General features: G+C 39.7%; 1 protein-coding gene across 2 annotated transcripts in view; it reads left to right on the top strand.

Moving 5' to 3' along the window:
* Positions 1-23,180, top strand: part of PTCHD4 (patched domain containing 4) — a 95,362-nt gene extending 72,182 nt beyond the window's left edge. For both annotated transcript variants that reach the window (XM_050314634.1, XM_050314633.1), the window contains exon 3: positions 5,489-23,180. In XM_050314634.1, coding sequence (XP_050170591.1) covers positions 5,489-7,122 — 1,634 coding nt within the window. In that variant the 3' untranslated portion in view covers positions 7,123-23,180. The remainder of the gene's footprint in view (positions 1-5,488) is intronic.
* The last annotated feature ends 893 nt before the right edge of the window (positions 23,181-24,073 follow it).

Here is a 24,073-nt window from a genome sequence, read left to right on the forward strand (position 1 = left end):
CTCTCTGAGATATGGATGGTCTTTGGTGACTGTGATTAATTTGTTTAATCTCTGTGCTTCATTTTTTAAGTGTAAGTGGGGATACTAATATTAATGACACTAATGTTAGTGATTTAGCAGAAGAACAAATGCATCCTACATTGCACTGTGTTGGGATGCAAAGCTCCTCCTTTGTGAGAAAGTGATGATGGGACCCTAAATTATCTACAGTGGGGTCCCCAGCGTAAGATCCACATTGTCCTGCTGGAGCTAGTCTAGAAAAGAGCCAGGAACATGGTCTAGTGGAAGGTGTCCCTGCCCATGCAGGGAGTTGGAACTTAATGGTCCTTATGGTTACCCCACCAACTCTAGAATTCTAGAATTCTGTGCTTCAATATCCTACTATTGTACATTGCCCCTACTATCACAGGGTGTTGATTAGATAAAACAAGAATGAGTTTTTCCAGGATGTGAATTGGCCTTTCTACTACTAAAGAAGAAAAAAATCTTCACGTGCCCTGTTTGCTTATTCACTTGGGAAAAAAAAAAAAAAAAAAGTCATTTCCACAAATAGAATAAGGTTTCTTTCCAGTAGACAGAATTATAATGTGAAAAAAGAATTATAGTGTAAAATTATACTTACTGCCCACCACTATCATTTAAAAGTTAGCTGTTTCTGCATCCTTTGTATACATGGAAAGTTTACATGTGTGGCCATTGATGAAAACTGACTACAATATTTGGATTTCTTAGTGTAGAAATGCTGAGTAGAGCTGTGCTATGGCACTTACTTCTAATATTTATTTGAAATATAACCTAGACAACAAGGTTATCATCACATTGACTGCTATCACCTATAGCAGCAAATAATCTTCTTTATGTGTTGATCCAAAAAAGTGCAGAGTCATTCTGATCTTCCTTCCTAGAAGGTTTACAAAGGCTGGCAGTATCCAGCCTCTCCTTCCAGCAGTGCCTCGTGGCTTCAGACTGCAGTCTCAGTGGATGTTATGTGGAGCGATAAATGCAGATCAAATTCCTATGCCAAGAAGCTGACTGGTTGTGGCAGAAGCAATAACTAAACACTGAACAGGCATGCTTTGGTTAAGGAAACACTGAAGACAGACTGGTTTTCGTGCTTAAACAATCCTAAGCATCTTAAGTCAAATTTAGGTATGATGGTATGAAAGAGACCTCAGGAATCTGAACAGGATCTGCCTTGCAGCATTAAAACAGAGTGTACCCAGCACTCACATTAACATTTATTAATCCAGCCTTTAGACTTGTAAGGAGGAAGACTTTATGAACCTCTTGTATAGTGTGTTCCAGTGTTTAATGAACCTTGAAGAAAGAAATATTTGTTTTTTCTGGTGTCTAATCTAAATGGTGGGGTGTTGTGCAAATGAAAACATGTCCTTCTCCAAGTAGAAATGAGAAAGAATTGATTTCTGTCCTCTTCTTAATAACTTCTTTCATGTTGAATGTTGTTGACTTACTATTGAAGTTCCAGTCTATAGGAGGAAAAATTCCAACTAATTCAGTTTTTGCTTTTCATTTTTAAATAACAGATCCCTATTTGCTGGTTTTCTTCTCCAGGGTGTTCACCCTAATTTTTCAACTTTTTTTTTTTTTAAATGTCCCCACTCACATCAGGGGTCTGGAACCAGATGATCTTTAAAGGTCCCTTCCAGCCTTCCAGCCCAAAATCTTTCTGTGATCCAGTGAAAATACATGCCCATTTTCAAAACAGCACTCCAGTTTTCCTTTTTGAAGATACATACTTTGCTGCTTCTCTCCATTCTTCTTGGACCATCCCATCTACCTTCATTCTCTAAGATGACTTCTAACAGTTCTGAGATTGATTTGGCTTAACTTTTTAATTGATTCATTTCTCCAGGCTCTTCCAGCCTGAATAAGTTTAACTTAATCAAGTGGTCTTTAATCTGTTGTTTCACTCTTCTTTTTTCTATCCCTATTCTCTTCAAACTTATTTTAAATATCTGCTCACAATTAATCTTTTGGTTTTGAATTTGAGGCAGAAAAAACATTATTTATTTCCATCTTCTCTGCAGCCTCCCTTACTTGCTATCTTAACCTCACAAGTAATGGGATAAAAATTTCTCCTCTCTTTTTCTCTTAAGTAGTCATAGGCCATTGCCTGTCTGGCAAGTAAAAAATTGCAGTACTTCATTTATGTCATGTTAGTACCAGAGAAACTTGGCAGTTTTGACCCAGAGCCAAAGACCCTCTGAACCTTCCTAGAACTGCTCAGTGAACTTCACTCCACTGTCAGTGTTGTCAGTGACATAACAATGAAGCTGAAGGAGCAGAATTTTACAGAGTGAGTGTGGTGTCTGAATCATCAGAATTGTCAGATAATGTTCAGAAAAAAATGGATTTGTATCCTTGTTGGGGAAGGGGGCTAGACTTGTCTATGTGGGGAGAGCAACAGAGGCTGACTGGAAAATTTGGTATCCAAGTAATGGTGGGGGAAAACCAGTCAGGTAAAGATTTCTTTTTGTGGCAGCAAGGAAATTACTGCACTGTATTCTCCAGTATCTGTATTTGTGTGATAGAACTGAAGTTATTTTTAAAGGGGGATAAGTCGAAATTTCACATTTGTGTATTAACAATCCTAAGAAAATCGGTGCCAATTTTCATCCTCATAGAAGTTACAAATATCAATATTTTTTTCCTTAAGTTACTACTTGTTCTGTTTGTAAAAAAGTCTAGAGTTTAATTACAGTATTTTAATTTTCAATATTTTCACAAGTTTGTGCTTACTCATTAGTGCATACTCTTGAGTATTCCTTTATACATATGTTTGACAATATAAAGCTCCTTTCTATTAGTCATTGTATACCTACCCTAAGATTAAATGCACCCAGGAATTCTTCACTGAGACTGTGAGACGCTAACATTTATAAGTTAATAACAATAAAAACATGATAAAGACGCAACTGTGAACATAAACTTGCAGGAGGGCAGATAAGTGAGATTTTTGAATAAGCAGAGAAAAGACAATATTATTGTTAATTGTTGATAGAGCTGTTAGAGCATTGCTTCACCCAGCCTGGTGCTGGAGCACATCCAGAGAAGGGCGATGTAGCTGGTGAAGGGTCTGGAGCACAAGTCTGATGAGGAGTCACTGAGGGAGCTTCTCTACAACTCCCTGACAGGAGGTTGTAACCAGGTGGGTGTTGGTCTCTTCTCCCAGGTAACAAACAACAGGACAAGGGGAAGTGGCCTCAAGCTGTGCCAGGGGAGGTTTAGACTGGATAATAGGGAACATTCATTTTTCAAGCACTGAAAGAGGCTGCCCAGGGAAGTGGGAGAATTACCATCCCTGGAGGTATTAAGAGATGTGAAGATGTGGCACTGAGGGACATAGTTTAGTGGTGAACTTGGCAGTGCTGGGTCAGCAGATGGACTCCATGACCTCAAAGGTCATTTCAAACTTAAATGATTCAATGATTCCTATACCATTAAATTTAGCCTTGCCAGGACATGGGCACTGGAAGTGGTGACCAGCCCGTCTGGTCCACACACTGCAGGGTACTTAGGCACCTGCTTTAAGGAAAGTATAAGACTGTATCCAAGTCTCTGGATTCTGCAGCTTTACTCAGCTGAAGGAGCCAATTCTTTCTGCTTGGCGGTCTGAAAATGACAGTGTGCAATGACAGCTGTGCCTTGCAGACTTTGAACAACTCACCCTAGACTTGCCAGGGAATTCAAGGTCCCTCCTGAACTGAGATGCTGATTCATAAGAGAGCAGCATTTCCACGCAGGCCTTTTGCTAACTGCAAGACTTCTGTAGTACTGTATTTTTATCTTTCACTGGGGACACTGATTTGCAGTAAAGCAGGTAACATTCACAGAACCTGACAGTTTATGCTGTAATTTTCCCTGTCTAGAATGGCTGTCAGGAGTCTGCTTTGGGCAACATAAGCAGCTGTATAAATCCCAAACAATTTAAATCTAAAGACAAACTCAACAGTCCTTTAGTTGTACATACTTGATTATTTGCAAATCTCCTGTTGTCATATTTCTGCTTTCGATACAAGAAAATTGCCTTTGTGCATGCTTTGGTTCATGTAATTCTTCTGCTACAGAAAGTGAAGGCCCAGAAACAGAGGCAATTTGCTTCTACTTCTTTTCCTGGTCAGTAGTGTGTTTCCTTACAATGGCCAGAATTTTGTCAGGGCTTGATCCAAAGTGCAGAGAACTTTCTCCTCTGAACCTAAATTTGTGGTTTTATTTGTTGTCCAAACTTTATTTTGAAAGCCAAACCATTATGGCTTTTTTTGAATGTTAGTTTTTATATTTTCCCACCAATTGAAATTCTCCAATGGAGGGAGGGGCAAATGTGTATATGTGTATGTATATATATTTTTTCAACATATACATTTTATGAATGTGTATATATATTTAATATCTTTACTAGTTAAACCTAAACTAAACTAGTTAAACTAATAAGATCAGCTTCTGATCTTTGTTACCATTCTGTCACAAAGTTTAGTAGCTTTAGACTTCATAGACTGTGACTGTGATAAGTAAAATGAAAGTAAGTATGTATTGATCATTAATTTATTAAAAAATCATACCCCTGAAATACTTCTTAGGGTGGAATATGAAGTAAGAATGTGTCATGGTCTGACTTTTCTGACTGTCCTCTCACGTGAGCTAAGGGAATTCCTTGTCACCAGGAGGAACTCTGGATAGCTGAGAGAGAAACAGAGGGAGTTATAATCACAGAAAATAAACCCATATGTTTTCTAGACAATGAACATGGACCAATGACTTAGCCATTATTATACTCTCCATCATTACCACCAGCATGTCAACTTTCATATAGTGTGAAAACTTGTGTACTACCACTGAGAAGTTCCAATTTCACTCAGCAGGCAGAGAATTACGATACAAATTATTCTGGTTATTTCTACTTACAGTATAATTTCTCCTTCATCCAGCATGAAGAACCAAGATGTTCCCTTCTCGATCACACCCACTCATTTCTCAAACCAACGCCTTTAATTTATGCTCTTTGGAAGAAAATGTTGTTACTTGTATTTTTAAGTGTTTCAGATTGAATCCCTTGAGCCTTGAAAGATGTAGTGGGATGCCACAAGGAATTTCAAGAATGAACCCAAGGCTTGAACCAAACTTCATGTTCTCCTATATATGCAGTCCCTTTGGGAACTAATTCAATGTCCATTAAAGTAAAAGAATGTCTTTTAAAGGGCATTTCATACTTTCTTTTCTGAGCATAAAGAGTCTCAGAATATCAGGTTCGTTAATTTAAGCACCTACATATGAATTCTGGTATCCAGCTTTAGACAGACTATTCACAATTTTCCATTTGTTTAACTGGTGACCAAAAAAAAAAAAAAAAAGAACAAAACTTAGCTGACAAATATTTTTACTGCTGGAGGACGAAAAACCTGCAGGATGACTGGATCCTCCCTCCCTTTTATATATATGCATATGTATACACTTTGTTTTCTCATTTCAGGTCATGGAACCAAAGGAGTGTTCGAACTTCTTTCAGGATGGCGTCGAACCAGAGAGAATCTGCCATTCAAGGACCGGGTAGCAGATGCCTACTCAGATGTCATGGTCTCCTACACAATGACAAGCTCCTTGTATTTCATAGCCTTTGGCATGGGTGCAAGCCCTTTCACCAACATCGAAGCTGTAAAAGTCTTTTGCCAGAACATGTGCGTCTCCATCCTGTTGAACTACTTCTATATCTTCTCCTTCTTTGGCTCCTGCCTGGTCTTTGCTGGCCAGCTGGAGCAGAACCGTTACCACAGCATCTTCTGCTGTAAAATCCCTTCAGCAGAGTACCTGGACCGGAAACCTGTGTGGTTCCAGACCATGATGAATGATGGCCATCACCACACTTCCCACCACGAGACCAACCCATACCAGCACCACTTTATCCAGCATTTCCTCCGAGAGCACTACAACGAGTGGATTACCAACATCTACGTCAAGCCATTTGTGGTGATACTGTATCTCATCTATGCCTCTTTCTCCTTTATGGGGTGCTTACAGATCAGCGATGGAGCCAACATCATCAACCTTCTTGCCAGTGAGTCTCCAAGTGTCTCCTATGCCCTCATACAGCAAAAGTATTTCAGCAACTACAGCCCAGTGATAGGCTTCTACATTTATGAACCTCTGGAGTACTGGAATGGTACTGTGCAAGAAGACCTAAAAACACTAAGCCAGGGGTTCAATACAGTGTCCTGGATTGAACAGTATTACCAGTTCCTTCGGGTGGGTAACATCAGTGCAACCAACAAAAGTGACTTTATCAGCATCCTTCAGAGCTCCTTTTTAAAAAAGCCAGAATTCCAGCACTTCAAAAATGACATAATTTTCTCCAAAGCTGGAGATGAGAACAACATAATTGCTTCTCGTTTGTACCTTGTGGCCAGGACTAGTGAAAATACACAGAGGGAAGCAGTGGAATTGCTGGAGAAGCTGAGGCCCCTCTCTCTTATACAGAGCATTAAGTTCATTGTGTTCAATCCTACTTTTGTTTTCATGGACCACTATGGTTTATCAGTAACTATGCCTGTCCTGATTTCTGGTTTTGGCATCCTGCTGGTGTTAATACTGACCTTTTTCCTAGTTATCCATCCTCTGGGAAATTTCTGGTTAATTCTCAGTGTCACCTCAATAGAGCTGGGTGTCCTTGGCTTGATGACTTTATGGAATGTAGACATGGATTGCATTTCTATATTGTGCCTTATTTACACTTTGAATTTTGCCATAGATCACTGTGCACCCCTGCTTTATACATTTGTACTCGCTACTGAGCACACCCGAACTCAGTGTATAAAGAACTCCCTCCAAGAGCACGGGACAGCCATTCTGCAGAACGTTTCTTCTTTTCTTATTGGGTTGGTCCCCCTTCTCTTTGTGCCTTCAAACTTGACCTTCACACTGTTCAAATGCTTGCTGCTTGCTGGCAGTTGCACACTTCTGCACTGTTTCGTTATTTTGCCTGTCTTTCTAACCTTTTTCCCACCTTCAAAAAAGCACCACAAGAAAAAGAAACGGGCCAAAAGGAAGGAACGAGAAGAGATCGAATGCATAGAGATTCAGGAGAATCCTGATCATGTTACAGCAGTCTGAAAGGTTTAGAAAAAAATAATAGTATATTCTCTTTTTAAAAAAGTGTTGCACAGAGATGCAGGGAAAATAGAGCAAAGATCTCAGCTGCTTGTGCTGGCCAGGCAAGGCAAAGGAAGATCAAGAAGGGGTATTCATGACACCTCAAGGTGCAAATTTTTTTAACAAAAATAATGGAAGTAAAATAATCTCAAATGTTTCCTTTGAATCCTCATTCTCCACCAGGGAAGAGGCTGTTGGTCATTAAGTGTTCCTGAATCTCAAACTGTAGCTCTAATGGGAATTGCTTAATTTGTCTCATGTAAGCCTGAAGCAAAGGTGAAAAAAAAATAGTTGCCATTAAGTACACAGGAGGGAAAAAGACAGATTATTTTGATTAAATTGTCCATGGAAGAGAAAAAGAAACATTTCAAATGAGAAAAGGTTACAAGACCAAGTGAGATTAAAAATGCCATGGCACTCTTTTTCACCAACCTATGCACTTGGGAAGTAAATGTTTAAAAGACTCTAAGCCAAAGTACTTCCCAATTCCAGTATACCATATATATCTGTAACACCACAATTAGAGCATTACTGCAAATAAGGTTGGCAAAGCTAAGGGATAGAGGTACTGTTTATATAGGAGAAGAAATAAGCATAGCCATTTGGAAATTTAATGTTTAGTTCCTTTAAATGTAACATATTATTTTTATCCCTAGGTCACAAGTTAATACCATACACACATTTTGGTATTTCTGAATTGTGAATTTCCCCTTGAACTAACAGATCTCACAAAACTAACACAGGCCATCACCACTGCAGAACTGTTTGCAGTTCCTGCAGTGTAACACTTTTGAATTCTAATTTATCAGTGTTGACATGAAATACTGGGTATTAATCAAGCAGGAGCTTTAAACGTAGTGATGGATTGCATATCCCAGGCATAACGTGATCGGGTATCAGCTGAGTCAGCTCTGGAGCACCTGCACAGTATTATCACTATATAATTGGTCCAATGGACGAAGGGATATGTTTGCTGGTCCCTGCAATGTGCTGCAGGAAGTGGGATTTTCCCCTTCTTTAAACAAAATGTCAGTCAAATAATTGCCACACACACACGAAAAAAAAAAAAAAAAAACCAGCCTTGTAAAGGTTTGCACGGGGCTGGATCAACAGCTAGTTCTAAAAAGACAGATTGGTCCCCTGTGGGAAGGGGAGGGTAAAATGTCTTTTTTATTATTATTCCTAAATATTTGAGTGTTCATCATCTGCAACATAAAGCTTTGTTATGGCAGTTGAAATTTCACAGGAGAGTGCAGTAAATCCACAGTTACTCCGTGATGCTAGAAATTGTACTGTAAAGGACTATGAATGACTTTCTCTGCTTTGTAAACTATTCAGCTTAGTAGCCCAAGAGAAGGGATCAAAACAGATCTAGCCATTTCAGTTTGCTCTCAGCCCAGTGCTGCACTGGACCTTGCCATGTCGATCTCTCCTTTTAGTATTTTAAAAGGGCTTGCTTTCTACTCTCTGGAATATGGTATAGCATCACCTCCATGAGCAATGTCTTCCTGAATCTATAGTATCCATGAGGACACTATGTAAAGATATCACTATATGGAGTGTTTATGTCTACTTTGTATTACTTGTGGGTACCTTTAAAAGATTATCTGGAAGCTGTTTGCCTTCCAAAATGTGTATACATGTCTATATGTGGCTGACAACTCAGTCTCAAACCCGCAGAGTTCGCTGATGAGGGTGTGTACATATGTTTTACTAAAAAGCTCTCTGCAAGACATTAATTCTTTGCTATGTGATATGTCTCACCTCTTCCTACTGTTTTGTGATTAGGGAGAGCCAGAAAAAATTCACCTGCAGCACAAAGAAAAGCCATTTGAATGCCAGTTCTAAAGTTCATGAGCTGCTTCTCTTTCCAAGGAATGCAATTTCACCTCCTCTCTATCCTTTCTGTACTTTGCCGTTACCATTTGCCAAAAATGACCTCTGTGTTTTAGGAGTGGTCAAAGCTCTTCATTGTTTGAGGAAACTTTTGATTGCAACATGTGTTAAAGAAAGGTAAACTTTCTAGACAGGAAAAGCTTCCAAAGTTTCAGGGTAGATAGATCAAGGTTACTGGTTTGACCCAAAATATTCAAGGGCCAGCTGCAAAACTGAGATCTAAGTAGTTTAGTAAGATTTAGGAGCAGGGGATGTTTTAATGTTGGGTTATGGCTTGTCTCTAGCTGGGAAGTATTTACTGACCCTGATTTGCATCTTGAAGGCATTGTGCAATATCCGCCCTTTTTAGAACAGTCCATTATGAATGTCAAGCTTCCCATTTCCTCCACTGTCCTCACAAAACCTGGGTTGTTGTAGCACTGTGACCCTTGGTTATCACTTCTGGAGCTGTCGCCTGGAAATTCCTGGTCTTCTTTTGTACTGCCAGGTGTATCCCAGGGATGTCTGTCATGCATCGTATTGAGGAAAATAGCACTTTCCAAAGCCATCAAAGCCAGGATTCATCTCCTCTAACTTCAGATGTTGGTAATGTAAATATTTATATTTGAACTTCCTTTATGGCCATAAGAGAGGGACAGACACTTCTGATCCATTTTACAGCTGTGCATTGGGAGCAAACAAATCACACTTTTTAAAATGCAGATTTCTGTCCATTGGTGATCAAGGAAGCTCAGCACAATTAGTTCAAACATAGACATCGGAAATGCAGGCTCATCCACAGCTGGTGAGATTAACCCTGCTTAAAATGACCAAATATCAAGTGAAAGAGCAAAGATGAAAGCCGTAGAAACTTGCCTCCCAAGATTCTATTTTAGGCATACATCCCAGGAGTAAATCAGATTAAATTTTATGTTTTGCTTATGAGGCTTTTATGCAGAACAGAATGTTTAAAAATTGCCCCTGGCATTCCCCTAGGAGAGAATGGTGAGCCAAGAAATCAGATGTCAATATTGAAGGTGGGCTCACATAAATGAACTAGAGTTTGATGAAGTGTCAAACCAGCTCCTCTCCATATAATGCATGTGCAGGAGCACTTGTGTAACAGACACCAGAACTGGGACTAGAAGCTTTTTATTTCCATGCCAGTGCAGGAGTAGAGAAGAAAACAAACCAGATCTTCCATGGTTGTCATTTTGTTACTTTTTACCAACCATTTCCATAACTATCAAAAAAAGGCCAGTGCAGCTGTTACTTCTGTAGATATGTTGGTCTCTGTGGAACAACGAAAGCTTTCACTTCAACCTAAAAATAGATTATTTTCTTCTATAACCCAGTTCACACTGGAATAATTTTGGGATGGATAGTCCACATTATTTAATTCCTTTTCCCTTTTTTTGCTTATTTTTCTTTCAGTCCTTTTAAAAAAGTTGTACCTTTTTCTATAGCACCTTTCCAGCTCAACTGGAGCTACATCTGTGAAGAAAGAGCATAGCTCAAGCAAAGGAATATGACCCTATGATACATGCTGCATATTTTTTCCCAGTTATTGTAACTCCCCTGCAATATTGCACATATTTCTTTAATGTTTGACTTTATATATGGTCTAGATAATCTGCCAAGAACCCTTTATGTATCTCCTACTTGGTTTGGTTTCATTTCCTCGAAGTATATTGGTTTGAATTCATTGTTGAGATAACTGTGTTCAAGTCAGCAGATTTATTGCCATGATATATCTGACTTTGCATGCTTTCTATCTGGTAAGAAGTGAAATCATGACAAATGATCCTCTTACATTGTTGATATGCTTGTTGAACAATATATCTGTCTATACTCCATAGCCACTGTTGCATGCTGCATTCAGGAGGCTGCAGTGAAGGTATATTTCTTGACACTTTCCTCTGTGGACTACTTTAACCTTGATCTATTCATTGTCTTTTTTTTTAGAGTTAAGCCTTCAGCTCTATAGCACAGTACTTGATATAGATTTGGATTAGATATTTGGCAGAAATTCTTTGCTGTGAGGGTGGTGAGGCCCTGGCACAGGTTGCTCAGGGAAGCTGTGACTGCCCCATCCTTGGAAGTGTTCAAGGCCAGGTTGGATGGGGTTTTGAGCAAGCTGCTCTAGTGGAAGGTGTCCCTGCCTGTGGCAAGGGGGTTCAAACAAGATGATCTTTAAGGTCCCTTCACACCCAAGCCATTCTATGATTCTACATTTTGTAAATTTATTGCCTAACTAAGCATCATAATTTTTATGGCCAAGATAGGTATGGATTCATGGCACCTTGCATGCATAATTTAAAGAGATTATCTCCAGGGTTATTGTTCTCAACCTTTTACTTCAAACAATTTCTCTTCAGAAAGTTAATATCTATTCAAGTTCCTTGAACAAGTATAGTTCTGAAATTTTCTCCACAGGGAAGAAAAGAATCGGGGGGAAGGAAGAAATATGCAGTTAGGTAGTTGTGTAATCAGTGTTCTTTTTTCCCCAAAGGCTTTCACTGCTCTACTCTTAATTAAGTCACACTGAGTAGTGACTCTAGCATAATTAAGATTTATTTCAATGGAGTTATTCCATATTTCATTGTGACAAGAGCTTGGCTTATTGTCTTTATGCAAGTACCATGCTAAGTCTCTGATTAATTTTTCAGTAATTATAAACTTTAATAAGTTATTTTTCATTGCAACACTAGGTTTTTGAGTACCTCAAGCTCTCGTTTGACGTTCTAGGAAACACTGTAAGGAAGCAAAGTTAGTCAGTCAGTGAGCAAGAGATGTTGTAGTGTTGCCTCTTCACAAAGAGGCAGCATATACTCCAACAAGGCTTTAAATAAAAAATGATGCTCAGGATATCTCAGAAGATTAATGTGAAGCGGAAACCAAGTGAAACCTTGTTGGGAGGGTAGTGTAGTCAAATCATGGACAGCCAAAAGTTGGATTTTTCGTCCAGAACTTCTTACACAAGCAAGAAGACATTTGAACAGGGAAGGAAACTGAATACAGAAAGCAGCTCATCCACCACTTAAAATCATTCATTTCACTGCAGTCTTGCATAAATAACGTCACAGACCAAGTGAGTCCAGGTTGTCCCACCTCAGCATGGACCTCTCCATGTCCTGTTTTCCATGTACAGCAAGTAAGGGATTCCATCTTGGGTTTCACATGCCCTTGGGGAGGAGATTCAGAGCTGCTTCCTTGCCTGACAGAATTGTATGTGAATGAGAGCTGAAAGATGAACACCACACTGCAAGCACAGGTACTGAATGCTCCCTTTGTTCTCTCCCCACCTTCTCATGAGCAGCAACACCATGAACTCCTGGTACCAACCTCACTAAGTGCCAGCATTTGTAATTTCCCTGGGAGAAACCTGGAATTTGTGATCACAAGCTGTTCACAGGCTGACACAAGCTGATAGATCTCTGATCAAGAAGACTTCAGGGATTTTTTAGAGGTGTTCTTTGAAAGATACCCACTTTTCACTATAGCCCCATCCCTCACCTCACCTGCCCAACACTGGAGAGGTGAAACTTCTTCTGACATGGTAGGCAGGTAGAAGAAAATTTTGTGGAATCTTTTGCTTTTAATCCTCAAGGCTTTTCCCACACTCTTTTTTTTTTTTTTTTTCTCAAGCGTTTCCCCATCTGTTTCTGCTTCCTTCATGGCTTAAAAACAAAGTCTCCCATGCAAAATTTGGATGCTCATCCTACCCATAGTGATGTGAAACATCATTGCTTAACCACGAGGTTGAGGTGGGTTATTGGCTTTCAGGCCAAATACAGGGATTTGGCTTCCTAGCCCAGACAGGCAACCAAAACCCTGCTGAAAACAAGCAAATGTGAAGCAGTTCTGAACTTCATCTTTCCTAGTTCTCTTTGTTTTCTCGGTGACATATCGAGGTGTCCACAACACTATTCTCATTTTTTTCCTGGCTCCTCATTAAAAAAACCAGCTTCTCTTTCCCACTCCCTGAGGCTATCTTCCCTTTGCAGCTTCACTTATTTTGTCCTTTATTCTTCTCTGTGTGCTCTCAACCTCTTCAAAATTTCCCTATTTATATTTGAAAATTATGAGAGCATAACTCTGTTGAAATAAATGGAAGATGCCTGGATGCTTTTAAAGTGCAGACTGTGGTACAGAACTAACTAATTTATAACAGTGCCCAAATAGCTAAATACTTTCTTCAGACAGAAAACTGTCTGTAAGAAAACTTGGAAAATAATTAAGCCTAAATTTCCATTTTTTATCTCATAAACTTCTACTTCTTATGATTCTTTTACCCTAGGCATTTCTTTTTTTTCCAGCATGCTTTTATCATGGAAATGCCTGGTTTTTTCTCTGCTTTTCTCTCTCAGCAACAAAAATAAATGGACATTTCTTCATACCCTCAAAAATAAATTATTGCCCCCGCTTGGAACACTTTTGTGACAATTTTCTGTCCAGAGCATATTTTCCAGCCTGAATTATACATACCCCTGGAAACAAGCATTCCAGTGAAAATGCTGATACAGCCTTGACCAGAGAAAAATGATTGGTACATCAACAATGTCCTGCTTAACTTCAACCCCCCTGCATCAGCCTGCTGGATACTCCAGGAAGTATTCCTATTTTGGATTGCTAATGGTCTTTTCCTCATTACTGGCACCACTGTGTGGACAATATCAGCTGTATAGTTCTCCTGAACACCCATCAGTCTACCCCGCTTACATTGTAAAATCATAAATAGATTGGCACAGCTTTTGCTGGAGATTGGATCTATCCCAAGCTAAGGCAGCGGGGCAGCCTCTACTCTAAAACTACGTCTCAGTTTCCCATCTGTATGTAGGATATTGCACAGTTCCTCTGTAAAGGACAAAAAGCGTCACTTTTCTTTCAATAAGCCGTTTGAGGCTTATAGGACATGAAATCTTTTAGATTTAGTCACGGATAGAAATTTTTACATAAGAATTTGAATTAAGATGTCAATTGAATAGAGTAAAAGTATCCATGAATAGAGAAATCTTAGTCCAAAACATCTTGCAATTCTGGCATGATACTTCTCTGATCTTATTTCCTTTCATCAATAAGGACTGAAGTTTTTTCACACTTATCACACTGAAGATAATCCCTGACCTACAAAAACATCCTGTCTGCCAGCAGACATTCTCTTGGAGGAAATCCCATTGGTTTCAACTCCATGTCAAGAGAGATTTTGCAGCATCTGGCATAGCAGTGGTGTTAGTATGTACCTATCAAGACACAGACCCTCCTTCCTGACAAGCAGACCCAAACACTAAATGTGTGGGATTTGTGGGATGTGTGATTTTGCCTCTATAGAAAAAGAAAGTTTGTTGTAAAATTCAGTTCTGATTTTACCATGAGATGGGAAAGCAAAGAGTGACCAACGTTATCAGCCTAACTGCAGTTACTGTGCCTGTGTGAGAACTTCAGAGAAGGCTTATCTAGCTATGAAAGCCTAAGCAGTGACAGTATCTTGCTCTGAACAAGAATTTGTTCTCTACTCACTACCTCAGAGAGCCACACGTGTAAAACTACTCTGTTCCTGACCAAACCTGATCTAAGTCCTGGGCACAATGAAGTCAATTGAAGCATAGAACTTAGGGTGCACATTCTTAAGGCCAAGTGATTCCAGGTTTTGTAATGACACAGGTATTTAATTTAATGACACTGGAATTTAATCTTCAAAATTATTATCTAGAGAAGTCCCTGGCACAGCTTTGCTCCAGAAAAACATCTCTCTCCCCAGCAATTCTTGGGAACAGTCTGGGTGCTGGCACAGCCCAGGGATCATTCCCACCAGACAACTTGTTTACAGTTGCTCATTTTTCAGGCCACAGGAATGTTTTATAATATGGACAGTGACAGAACACATCAGCCTCCTTTGGGACTGCAGAGCAATCCTGACATTGCCTGATTCACTCCCAAAGTTATAACTTTAGACAGCAATGCAGCCTATATTCATGGTGGTATTTTACTTCTGAATATCTTCATCTGGCAAAGCACTCAAGTAAATGATTTAGTTTAATCAAATTCTTCATTCTCATGGACTGGGACATCGTTAAATTTAAGCATATGTTTAAATACTGAACTAAATAAGAATGCACTTATCTCTGTGCTTCAAGTTAAATAGGAGCTTTGAAGAAAAAGAGGTCTTAAAAGAAAAGGTCTTTTTCCCATAACATACTAAATCCTACAATTATAGTAGCAATTTCACAATATATAGAAAAACTGTGCCAAGCACATATATTTTTCAGGGTTTCAATTTCCCTGATGTAAGACATCTCAGGGACATTTTAGTGATTTGTTACAGTCATACAACATTCAGGCAAGAACAAAGTCTTGCTGAGCACTTTTCCTGGAAAAAAATAGCAAGATATTTGACTCAGAATGAGAATACAGTATTTTATGACATTAAAGCTCATTTTTAAAAGAAAAAATGAAACTTTTCATTTAATGTAATTTATTATTTCTTACAAGTGACACTCTGGAGAAATGCTAGATATGCCTCTATTATGGATAAGAGAGGAAAACTGCTTGATGAAGTTAAATCCAGGTTTGCCAATTAAAAAATAATTAAAAAAAAAAAACCAAAGCTGGCTTTGTGCCAGTGTAAAATTTTCTGTGGCATCATCTGCTGCTTTTTCATTAAATTAAATGTGAATGGTGGCATAAATGGGGCAGAAGTGGAAATCAAACTGTACATGTCCTGGGGCTGCGTCTGGTAAGGAACACTTACATACACCAGGAAAAGAAATTGAGCCCCCACTCCTGCAAAACCAGATGCAGCTGCCAAGCCATAAACATTGTGAATAATCCCATTGGCTTCAATGGAGCCATCAGGATGCACATAAAGATTTGCCCCTAAGTCTTTGCCAGTCTGAGGACTGGGATAAACTGATATTCTAATTTGAAAAGGAAATAGAAGTCCCTAAGCCAGATATTTCCTCAGTGTTCTTATCTGTGCTTTTTCCAAGAACCATGCTTTTTAAAAACTTTTCCTGAAAACATAAATTCAATAGATACACAGGCAGTATAAACATTTAAGAGGCTCACGACAAACAGTGTCTTTTCATGAAACAAGCCTTCCCCTGGGATGTCTGTAGCCAGTACTTTATGGAAGCACATGATCAAATGGAAAGGGACATGTAAAAATCAGATATTAGAGGTCTCCCCTCCTAGGCTATTGTCAAAGGAGAGAAACATGTACTACAATTCACGGAGCTCAGACAGTTACTTTAGAATGAGGACCCTTGCACACGCCTGGCAGCAGAGACCAGAGCTGGTGAATAGTCTGGGATAACCAGTTCATACACTTGAGGGCACGTGTATAAAGTGGGGTCAGACTAATCCCTCTGAGGCATCTCCATTCATTGTAACTGCGGGGAAAATGCTGAGAAGTAATTTTGGGGTGATGGGCAGTAATCAGTTTGACTGTTCACTTTGTTTGTTGGGGGGTTTAAGGTGGGTCATCAGGGCTCCAGGAGGGCAGCTGAATGACTGGAGCAGTACAAACAATGCAGCTGTAGGCAGCCAAGAGTCACTACAAAAAGGACTGAATCAAGCAAATTCTCTAGGGAAGATGCAGGTCATTTTTTCTCCAACTGTTATTTATTTCCATTTGCACCTTATTTAAATGTAATGCTTATTACGTTTGTTTTTTTTTTAGCCAGTAATGGTCAGCCTTTCTACCTCCCTTTAAGCTGCAGAACTTGCTTAACCTTTTTTTAATATGAATTTAGATTAGATGTTTAATTAGTGGGATTTCTCAGGTGTAGGCAACTTTACTATGCTACAAATAAACACCATAAGTCAATATTGATTTTCCTCCCTAGTAAAGCTCCCTCGTTGCTGGAAACTGTTAATATTTTTCAAGGTTCTACCACAACCATATTTGTACAAAGCCTTTTACTGAGCTTGAAATTCTATACCAAATACTTATGTCTTTTAAAGACTGAAATCTTCAATAAAACATGTTACTCATAAATATTAGAATTTTCCCTTTCTTCAATAGAAAGATATTGAGTATTAATCCATATTACAGGACCATTTTTCCCTTACACTTAGTTTTAGAGGAAATGAACAGGTTTCTTAAAGACAAAATGTGGAGCTAAGACTTTGGGCAGCAGCAGGAACTGGCACATCCATCCTCACGGGAGGAGCAGGGCATTTCAGGACTCGGGAAGAGTAGGTCAGAGGCAGGAAATTGGCAAACCTGAGCTGGCATATGGCCCCTAACAGACTATCTGCAGATAGACAATTTACAGGTGCCCTGAAGCTATGCTACATGCAAGCAAATGTTTCAGTTCTCCAGACAGAGCTGACCACATAATGGTCTCCCTAGAACATAATCCAGTTCCATTCTTCGCCAAACACTGATGCCAACAGATCCTTTCTCACCAGGTTTTCTCTTGCTTTCTCCTTCAGGCTTCTCCCCCCTCCTCACAACCCTGGTAGCTCTCAGCTCCTCTTCCCACAGTGGCAGAGTTGGGATTTCAAGATCTTCCCATGCAAAGGCATGGGGCATAGTTTTCCCAGGTTTTCTCGACTATCTCTGGGAAGGCCAAGGGCACCTGCCCACATTGCACCCAGCACTGCCCCGTGGCTGGGAGATCTACCCCTGCCTCTGTGCAACCACTTCTCTTGCCTTTGACAGTACATGATGGTACCAGCATGAGCATCTCTCAGATCCTTGAGTAAATAGTGAGCTCAAAAGGACACGTTAAATCATGTATTTTACATTTTGTCTATCCAGTGCGAATGGGAAGCTTTGGGGTTTGCCTTGAAGTCTCTGTTGTATCCTGAAGTCCTGGTCCGTGGGACCCTGTTCAGGTAGAATGTACTGGACTAAAACTCTGTCTTCATCCATGTACTTGGTTACCTTTCAGGTGAAAACAGGCAGAAAACAGAGAGCAGGAAGTTCTACCTGAATGCGAGGAAGAACTTATTTATTGTGAGGGTGACTGAGCACTGGAACAGGTTTCCCAGAGAGGTTTTGGAATCTTCTTCTCTTGAGATATTAAAAAACCATCTGTACATGATCCTGAGTAATGGGCTCTAATCCCCACCCTGATTGAGGGTGGTTTACTAGATGTCCTCCAGTGGTCCCTTCCAACCTGAACCATTCTATGATTCTGTGTGAAAAGGAGGGGATCAGAAAACATGACCTTGCCAGTCAGAAATAACACCTGACCCAGGATGTAGGTCTGTCCATCTTTGTCAGGTTATTTTCTACAGATACACCGTTTTTCCATTTCTAAATCAATTACCATTTCCCCAGGTGAGTTTTCCGGCTAGTGGCCCCAAAAGACACTGAAGAACAACGACATTGCTAGAAAACTGCTTCTATTGGTTTTGCTGGAAAACTCCCTTGGTGAAAGAGACAGGTTGTCATCTCACATGGTAAAGGAATATCTCTATTGTGTTTTTGAGCTGCTAAACATCTCCAGTGCCAAATATGGGTAATAACAAGGGCAAAAAAAGCATTCTGGTAGAATTATACTGAGAGTGTTCATCTGAATTGCAAGAAATCACGGAATTACTTCAGTTGAAATATTGTTTGTCATCAAAATTGCATGGTTGATGTTGCAAATCACTAGTCATAAGACAGTAATTTTCCAAGTTTCTATCTAGAAATTCAGGACTACCAAATGCTGCAGCCTACACAATACACACCCAGTTGTAGCGATGTATCTGTGCTGGTACCATGTCAAATGCCCTCCTGTCAATCTGTTGCACAAGCTCTTATGGAAATCAAGCTAATTACAGCTTACCAGAGTGGTTCCTGCATGTACAGCCAAACATCTCAGCTGATATAAGTCAGCCTGAATCATATAGCCGCCCATGAAGCACAGTTTCTTACCTGCTGGGGACTTTGTCTTCAGATTTCTATGTCTGACTTAAGGCTTTTCTATCAAAACCATTTAACAAACTACTTTACTAAGGTTGTCATAAGACTTTCTTTCTTTTTCTTCCATTTTTTCTTTTTGTTTCATTTAACTAATTTGGTCTAAAGTAAACAATCTTCTCCATTCTTCTTCTGTCAGATTTATTTGAAGGGAAAAAGAATTTTCCTTGATTATATCACAGCTACTTATATAGCCTTACTTGGGAGACAGAGTTCACATCAGCCAAGGTGAATGAAGCAGAGAGCCACTGATGCTTCAGAGGCTCTGGCTTTGCATGAAACCAGAAATCAACACTATATAGTGGCTTTAAACTGAAAGACAAAAGTTTTGAATTAGGTATTAGGAAGAAAATCTTCCCTGTGAGGGTGGTAAGGCACTGGTACCAAAGTTGGTGCCAACAGCTTCAAGGCTGCCCATAGAAGCTGTGGCTGCCCCATCCCTGAAAGTGTCCAAGGCCAGGTTGGATGGGGCTTTGAGCAACCTGGTCTAGTGGGAGGTGTCCCTGCCCGTGGCACGGGGGTTGGAACAAAATGATCTTTAAGGTTCCTCCCACCCAAACCATTCTATGATTCTATGATTCTGTTTCTTCTGGCCTGAGCTGGGTGCTCAAATTTCTACTTGTGTTAATTCTGTGCTAGTTTCACTTTCATAAACGGGGATGCAAATTTGACCCAAAGTTACAGAGATATCTGAGAGAATGAAAGAGCTTTTTTCACTGTATTCAAAGGAATAGTTCAGAAACTTCACAGATTGCTGTGAGTGAAAGAAGGTAGCCCAGAACTGAAATTAAATTCTCCTCCTCATTGCCAAGGACAGAGAAAAATTTGGCAAAGATTTCTGTGCATGTTGCAACTGAAATTATTTCAACCACCAAGGCCCTAAACCTGCTGAGCTCCTAGAAAAGGGTAGTCTATATCTGGCTGTAAGTAAGTTATCCCAAAGGCTTGGGAGTGTGTGCAAGTTTGGTAGTAGCCATAACATGATAAGGGCTTCTGCAAATATGTTTGCTATAAAAATTAGAGAAACGTTCAACATGATTTTTGGAAACAAATTTCACTTCCAGGAGCTCTCTGGCCATGGGAAGTTTCACTCCTTCCCAGCCTAGATTTGGACTGGGAACTTTTAACAATTAAGAAAAATAAATGACAATGTGTCTTTCAGAGGCAGGTCTGATATACTGGCTGCAGCGTCTCTTGTTTGTAGCTGGTCACTATAAAGAAGCAGCAATTATTGTTCTGGCAGATAAAGTCACTTAGTTGAAGATACTGGGGTTTTCTATTTTAGCTTATATTGGTACTTGTGCTGCCCTCCAGTGATTTGCACAGTTGTTCCAATCTGTATTCTAGACTTCTGTAGAAGTTAATTTCTGGTCTTTGCTCAATTCACACTGAAAAGTGCAGTTCTCATTCCAGAATTTTAGCCAGTTCTTGTCTAAAAATAATAATAATAATATAGCTCCAGTAAAATTTATAAATAGTTTTTTAAAAACTAAGAGTAAATACAGATCAATTTAATGCGAGAAATAAAATGTAGCATGGATTTAAATAGGAAAAAACCATAAATGCATCATTTTGGACCTAAAGTTTTAAAAGTTAACTTTTCACTAAAGTTAAACTGTCACCAGTTAATATGACTTTCAATTAAGTAATTTTTTAGATTTACATTTTAGTTTTAGTCCTGCCAAAAACACATCCATGATCATTCCTGTTATTATGCAAATAACTTCCTTATACTCTCAATAGTGGATCCATATGGATTTTGGGGCTGTGTTGATTAGAGTCTGTTCTGAGTTGCTGGTTCTTTCCCATGCGTCTCAGAAGTCCATGTATAGTGTGGCAAGCAGGTGGAACATTCACAGCAGCACACAGAGAAATTATACAGTGGTTGTATGGATAGAAATGGTTTCTTGCTTTTTATTAGGCTGTAATTTTACCAATCCTTTTGGTCTAGACTTCCTTACAATAGCATTGAATAAGAGCTTGCAGAAGTCTGTGTAGCATCCAGGCAGAAATCTTGCTGTACAGGTTGTACTTACTGAAAGAGTTAATATCTGAAAAAGTTTTCAGAGTATCCTCAGGGCTTGCTGGATTTAGGTCTGGTTTTCAGCAGACAGTTCAGGAAACAATTTTATGTTAACAGATGATGTGCCTGAAGGTAGCATTGAAGAATGGGCCCAGGGATGGAAAAATACAAGACCTCATACCACACCAGAAGTTTTTTCATCCTTTACACAATTGGAGCTGCCCTCCTAATTATCTCAATCTGGGCCAGGTTAATTGGAGCCTTCCAAGCCGTGATTCAGTCTCACACGTTTTCTACATCTTTGCTAATTAAGACAATTTTCACCCTTTATAGTTGCTTTAGTATTCAGAGCAGTTTGCCATGGGCTAATTATAATCATCGAGTGATGGCTTTAAAATTTCATGTTTGTGATGACATTTTATCACATTAAATTGGAATCCCATAATGCTTCTTGAGCTATGATAGACATGGAGGTCATCTCTCTTCTGGAATTTATCCACTGTGTGATATTGTGCTGATAATGGGCATTTTCTTTCATAACCATTTCAATCTCTCCTACTCTTCAGCTGAAGACATTCAGCTGATTCCAGCAGAACACAAAAACACTGAGTTCAAGATCCAGGGCACAAGCCCTTTGCTTTCATCCTGTAGATGCTCTTTCTTCATGTGATTTGAGAGAAATCCCAGGTATGGAGTCCTGAGGGGCTGGAAGGAAGAAGCCAAGGCAACATATTCTTCTCATCGTTGATCCTCCATTTCCAAATCCTTGGCATTTTAAGAGCTTTGTCACTGATGTGGTCTGGAAAGTCTTTGGTCCCCTTGAGTTGAAGGAGCAAGTAGGGGAGCTCAGTCTCATCACGCAATCATTGTTTCTTGCAATCAGTGCTACAGCACAGCTTACAACAGCTTGTCCCTGCTACTCTGTGAAGGTGAAGGCTCCTGCAGGTGCTCTCAGGGGCACAGTTTACTTAGACTCCTCCTGCAGTGTGCAAGGATTTACTGGATTAAAAATCTGTGCAAACCTGTAGCCTTGCAGAGAGTCTTTCTACACCGAGTAGTGCTGCGATGACGAGAAGACAAGGCAGTTTGCAGGCACAGATGCAGGGCTGTGTCAGCAGAGCTCTGCACTGGAACTCATCACTCCTGCATTGAAACAAGGCTGTCCTGTGAGTAACATACACCAGCACAGCTGTGCTGCTTTCAAAACCAAACTAGTCCCTTTACTCAGATCCTCTACAACTAACACTGGTATCCACAGCCTGGCATAGCTTTACAAGCACAAGCTTACTCACTTTTACCTGTATCTTTCAAGCACAGGCTCACATCCCACTGGTGTCTGTAGGAGAGAAGGGTGTGTTTATGAGCTTTGTTCATGCAGGATTTGAGGAGTTTATTGAACTGTAAGTAGCTGGGTATTTAATTCCCTCTAAGGCAGGGAAAAAAAGAAAGGCCAGTTGCAAATGGGATTTGCTTTGTTCTTGGTTGAGGAAAAAAAGCTACAAAGCTAAAAATGAAATTTAGAAATGCAAAGAGGCAGCCATATCATAACCCTGCCGTTCTTCTTGGCTTCTTGTTAGAACTTTAAATGCTTCTGGATAAGATGATAACATTAAGGCAATAGTTCAGAACAAATCAGAATTTGTTGATGTTCCATCTTTTCAGCTCGTGGTGCTGGAGTCTGTTTTACCAGATTTTCAGATAGACTTGAAAATTTCTATCTAACGTGGGTTTTTGCTGAGGGAAATAGTGTCAAATATAATGATTGAGTCACTATGACCATAAATTTGAAGCTTAGGACTTATGACTGATCGTATACATCAGACTGGTATTTATTCTATCTTCAGATGAGGTAAATATAGCTCATATGAAAAATGCTACTAAGTATCTACTTTTCAGGACTAGTTAATAAACTGTGCACCTGTGGCAATACAGAACTGTATTCTAGAAAACCTCTCCAGGCTCCAGCATTTTCAGAATAATTTCAGTCATGCAGCATTTTCTTTCAAAGGTACTTGCAAATATCTCTCAACAAAGTTCGCAGTCCTAATAATTTTCTCAGAGTGTATCTTAAAAGAAAGCATCTCTGAAGGAGTCCAGAGCCCTCAGAGTATTAGTAAATCTACTGTAGCAGAAGGCAAGGGAAAACTCACTCCCCTTCTACAATTATAATGTCTAACCTCAGCCAAAAAAAAAAAAAAGAAAGAGGAATAGTTCTATTTTTAGAGCTTTAATTTAATTTTTTTTTCCTTTCCCTTCCTGGCAATTATCCATATTTTGGAGATTGCAGTCATTTCTGTTGGCAGGAGAAATCAATAAAGAACTCAGCTATTTCTTCAGCATCCTCCTCTTTCACCTATGAGGCATGTGAAAGACACAGGAGGAAGCAACTTCACAGAAAGCCTCCTCTTTCCCCCTGATTCAAATCAAGAAGTGTCCCATGGGTATTTTTCAGATCTATGCTCCACTCTGGCTGTAGTCTTGGTTATTTTTACAGCTCCACTTTCCTAGTGTGTTCTACAGTTTTCTTATCTGTCCTTCCTGCACTGAGGTTCCAACACCCCAAACTAGTGAAGTCAACCTTTCCACATAGACCCCACGCCCTCTGGATAATGTCACAGGTTTGTGATGGATGGAGATGTTTACGTTGTTTCAACTCCCTGGCTCCATATGTGAGCTGCATATTCCATTTTACTTTGTCAGCCTTTTTTTCCCCTTTCTCACGAGGCATATCATAGAGTCATAGAATGGTTTGGGTTGGAAGGGACTGTAAGGATCATCCAGTTCCAAACTGTTGCCATGGGCAGGGACACCTTCCACTCGACCAGGTTGCTCAGAGCCCCATCCAATTTTGCCTTGAACACTTTCAGGGATGTGGCATCCACAGCTCCTCTGGGCAACCTCCAGTTCCTCACAGTCAAGAAATTCTTTCTAATGACAGTTCTGAAATATGTCTGGAGGTAAAGGGGGTAATTAAAGCAACACCAACAGAAGATCTGATGGTATGCGCTGTAATCAGGGATGGTTGTGCTCAGCCACAACACTGTCCTTGGCTTTTAACCTCTGAGAGCTCCAAATGAAACTAAATTTAAGGTTTG

This window comes from Myiozetetes cayanensis, unplaced genomic scaffold, assembly GCF_022539395.1.
Source record: "Myiozetetes cayanensis isolate MyiCay16 unplaced genomic scaffold, myiCay2020 scf2-11, whole genome shotgun sequence".
Taxonomy (NCBI): Eukaryota; Metazoa; Chordata; class Aves; order Passeriformes; family Tyrannidae; genus Myiozetetes; species Myiozetetes cayanensis.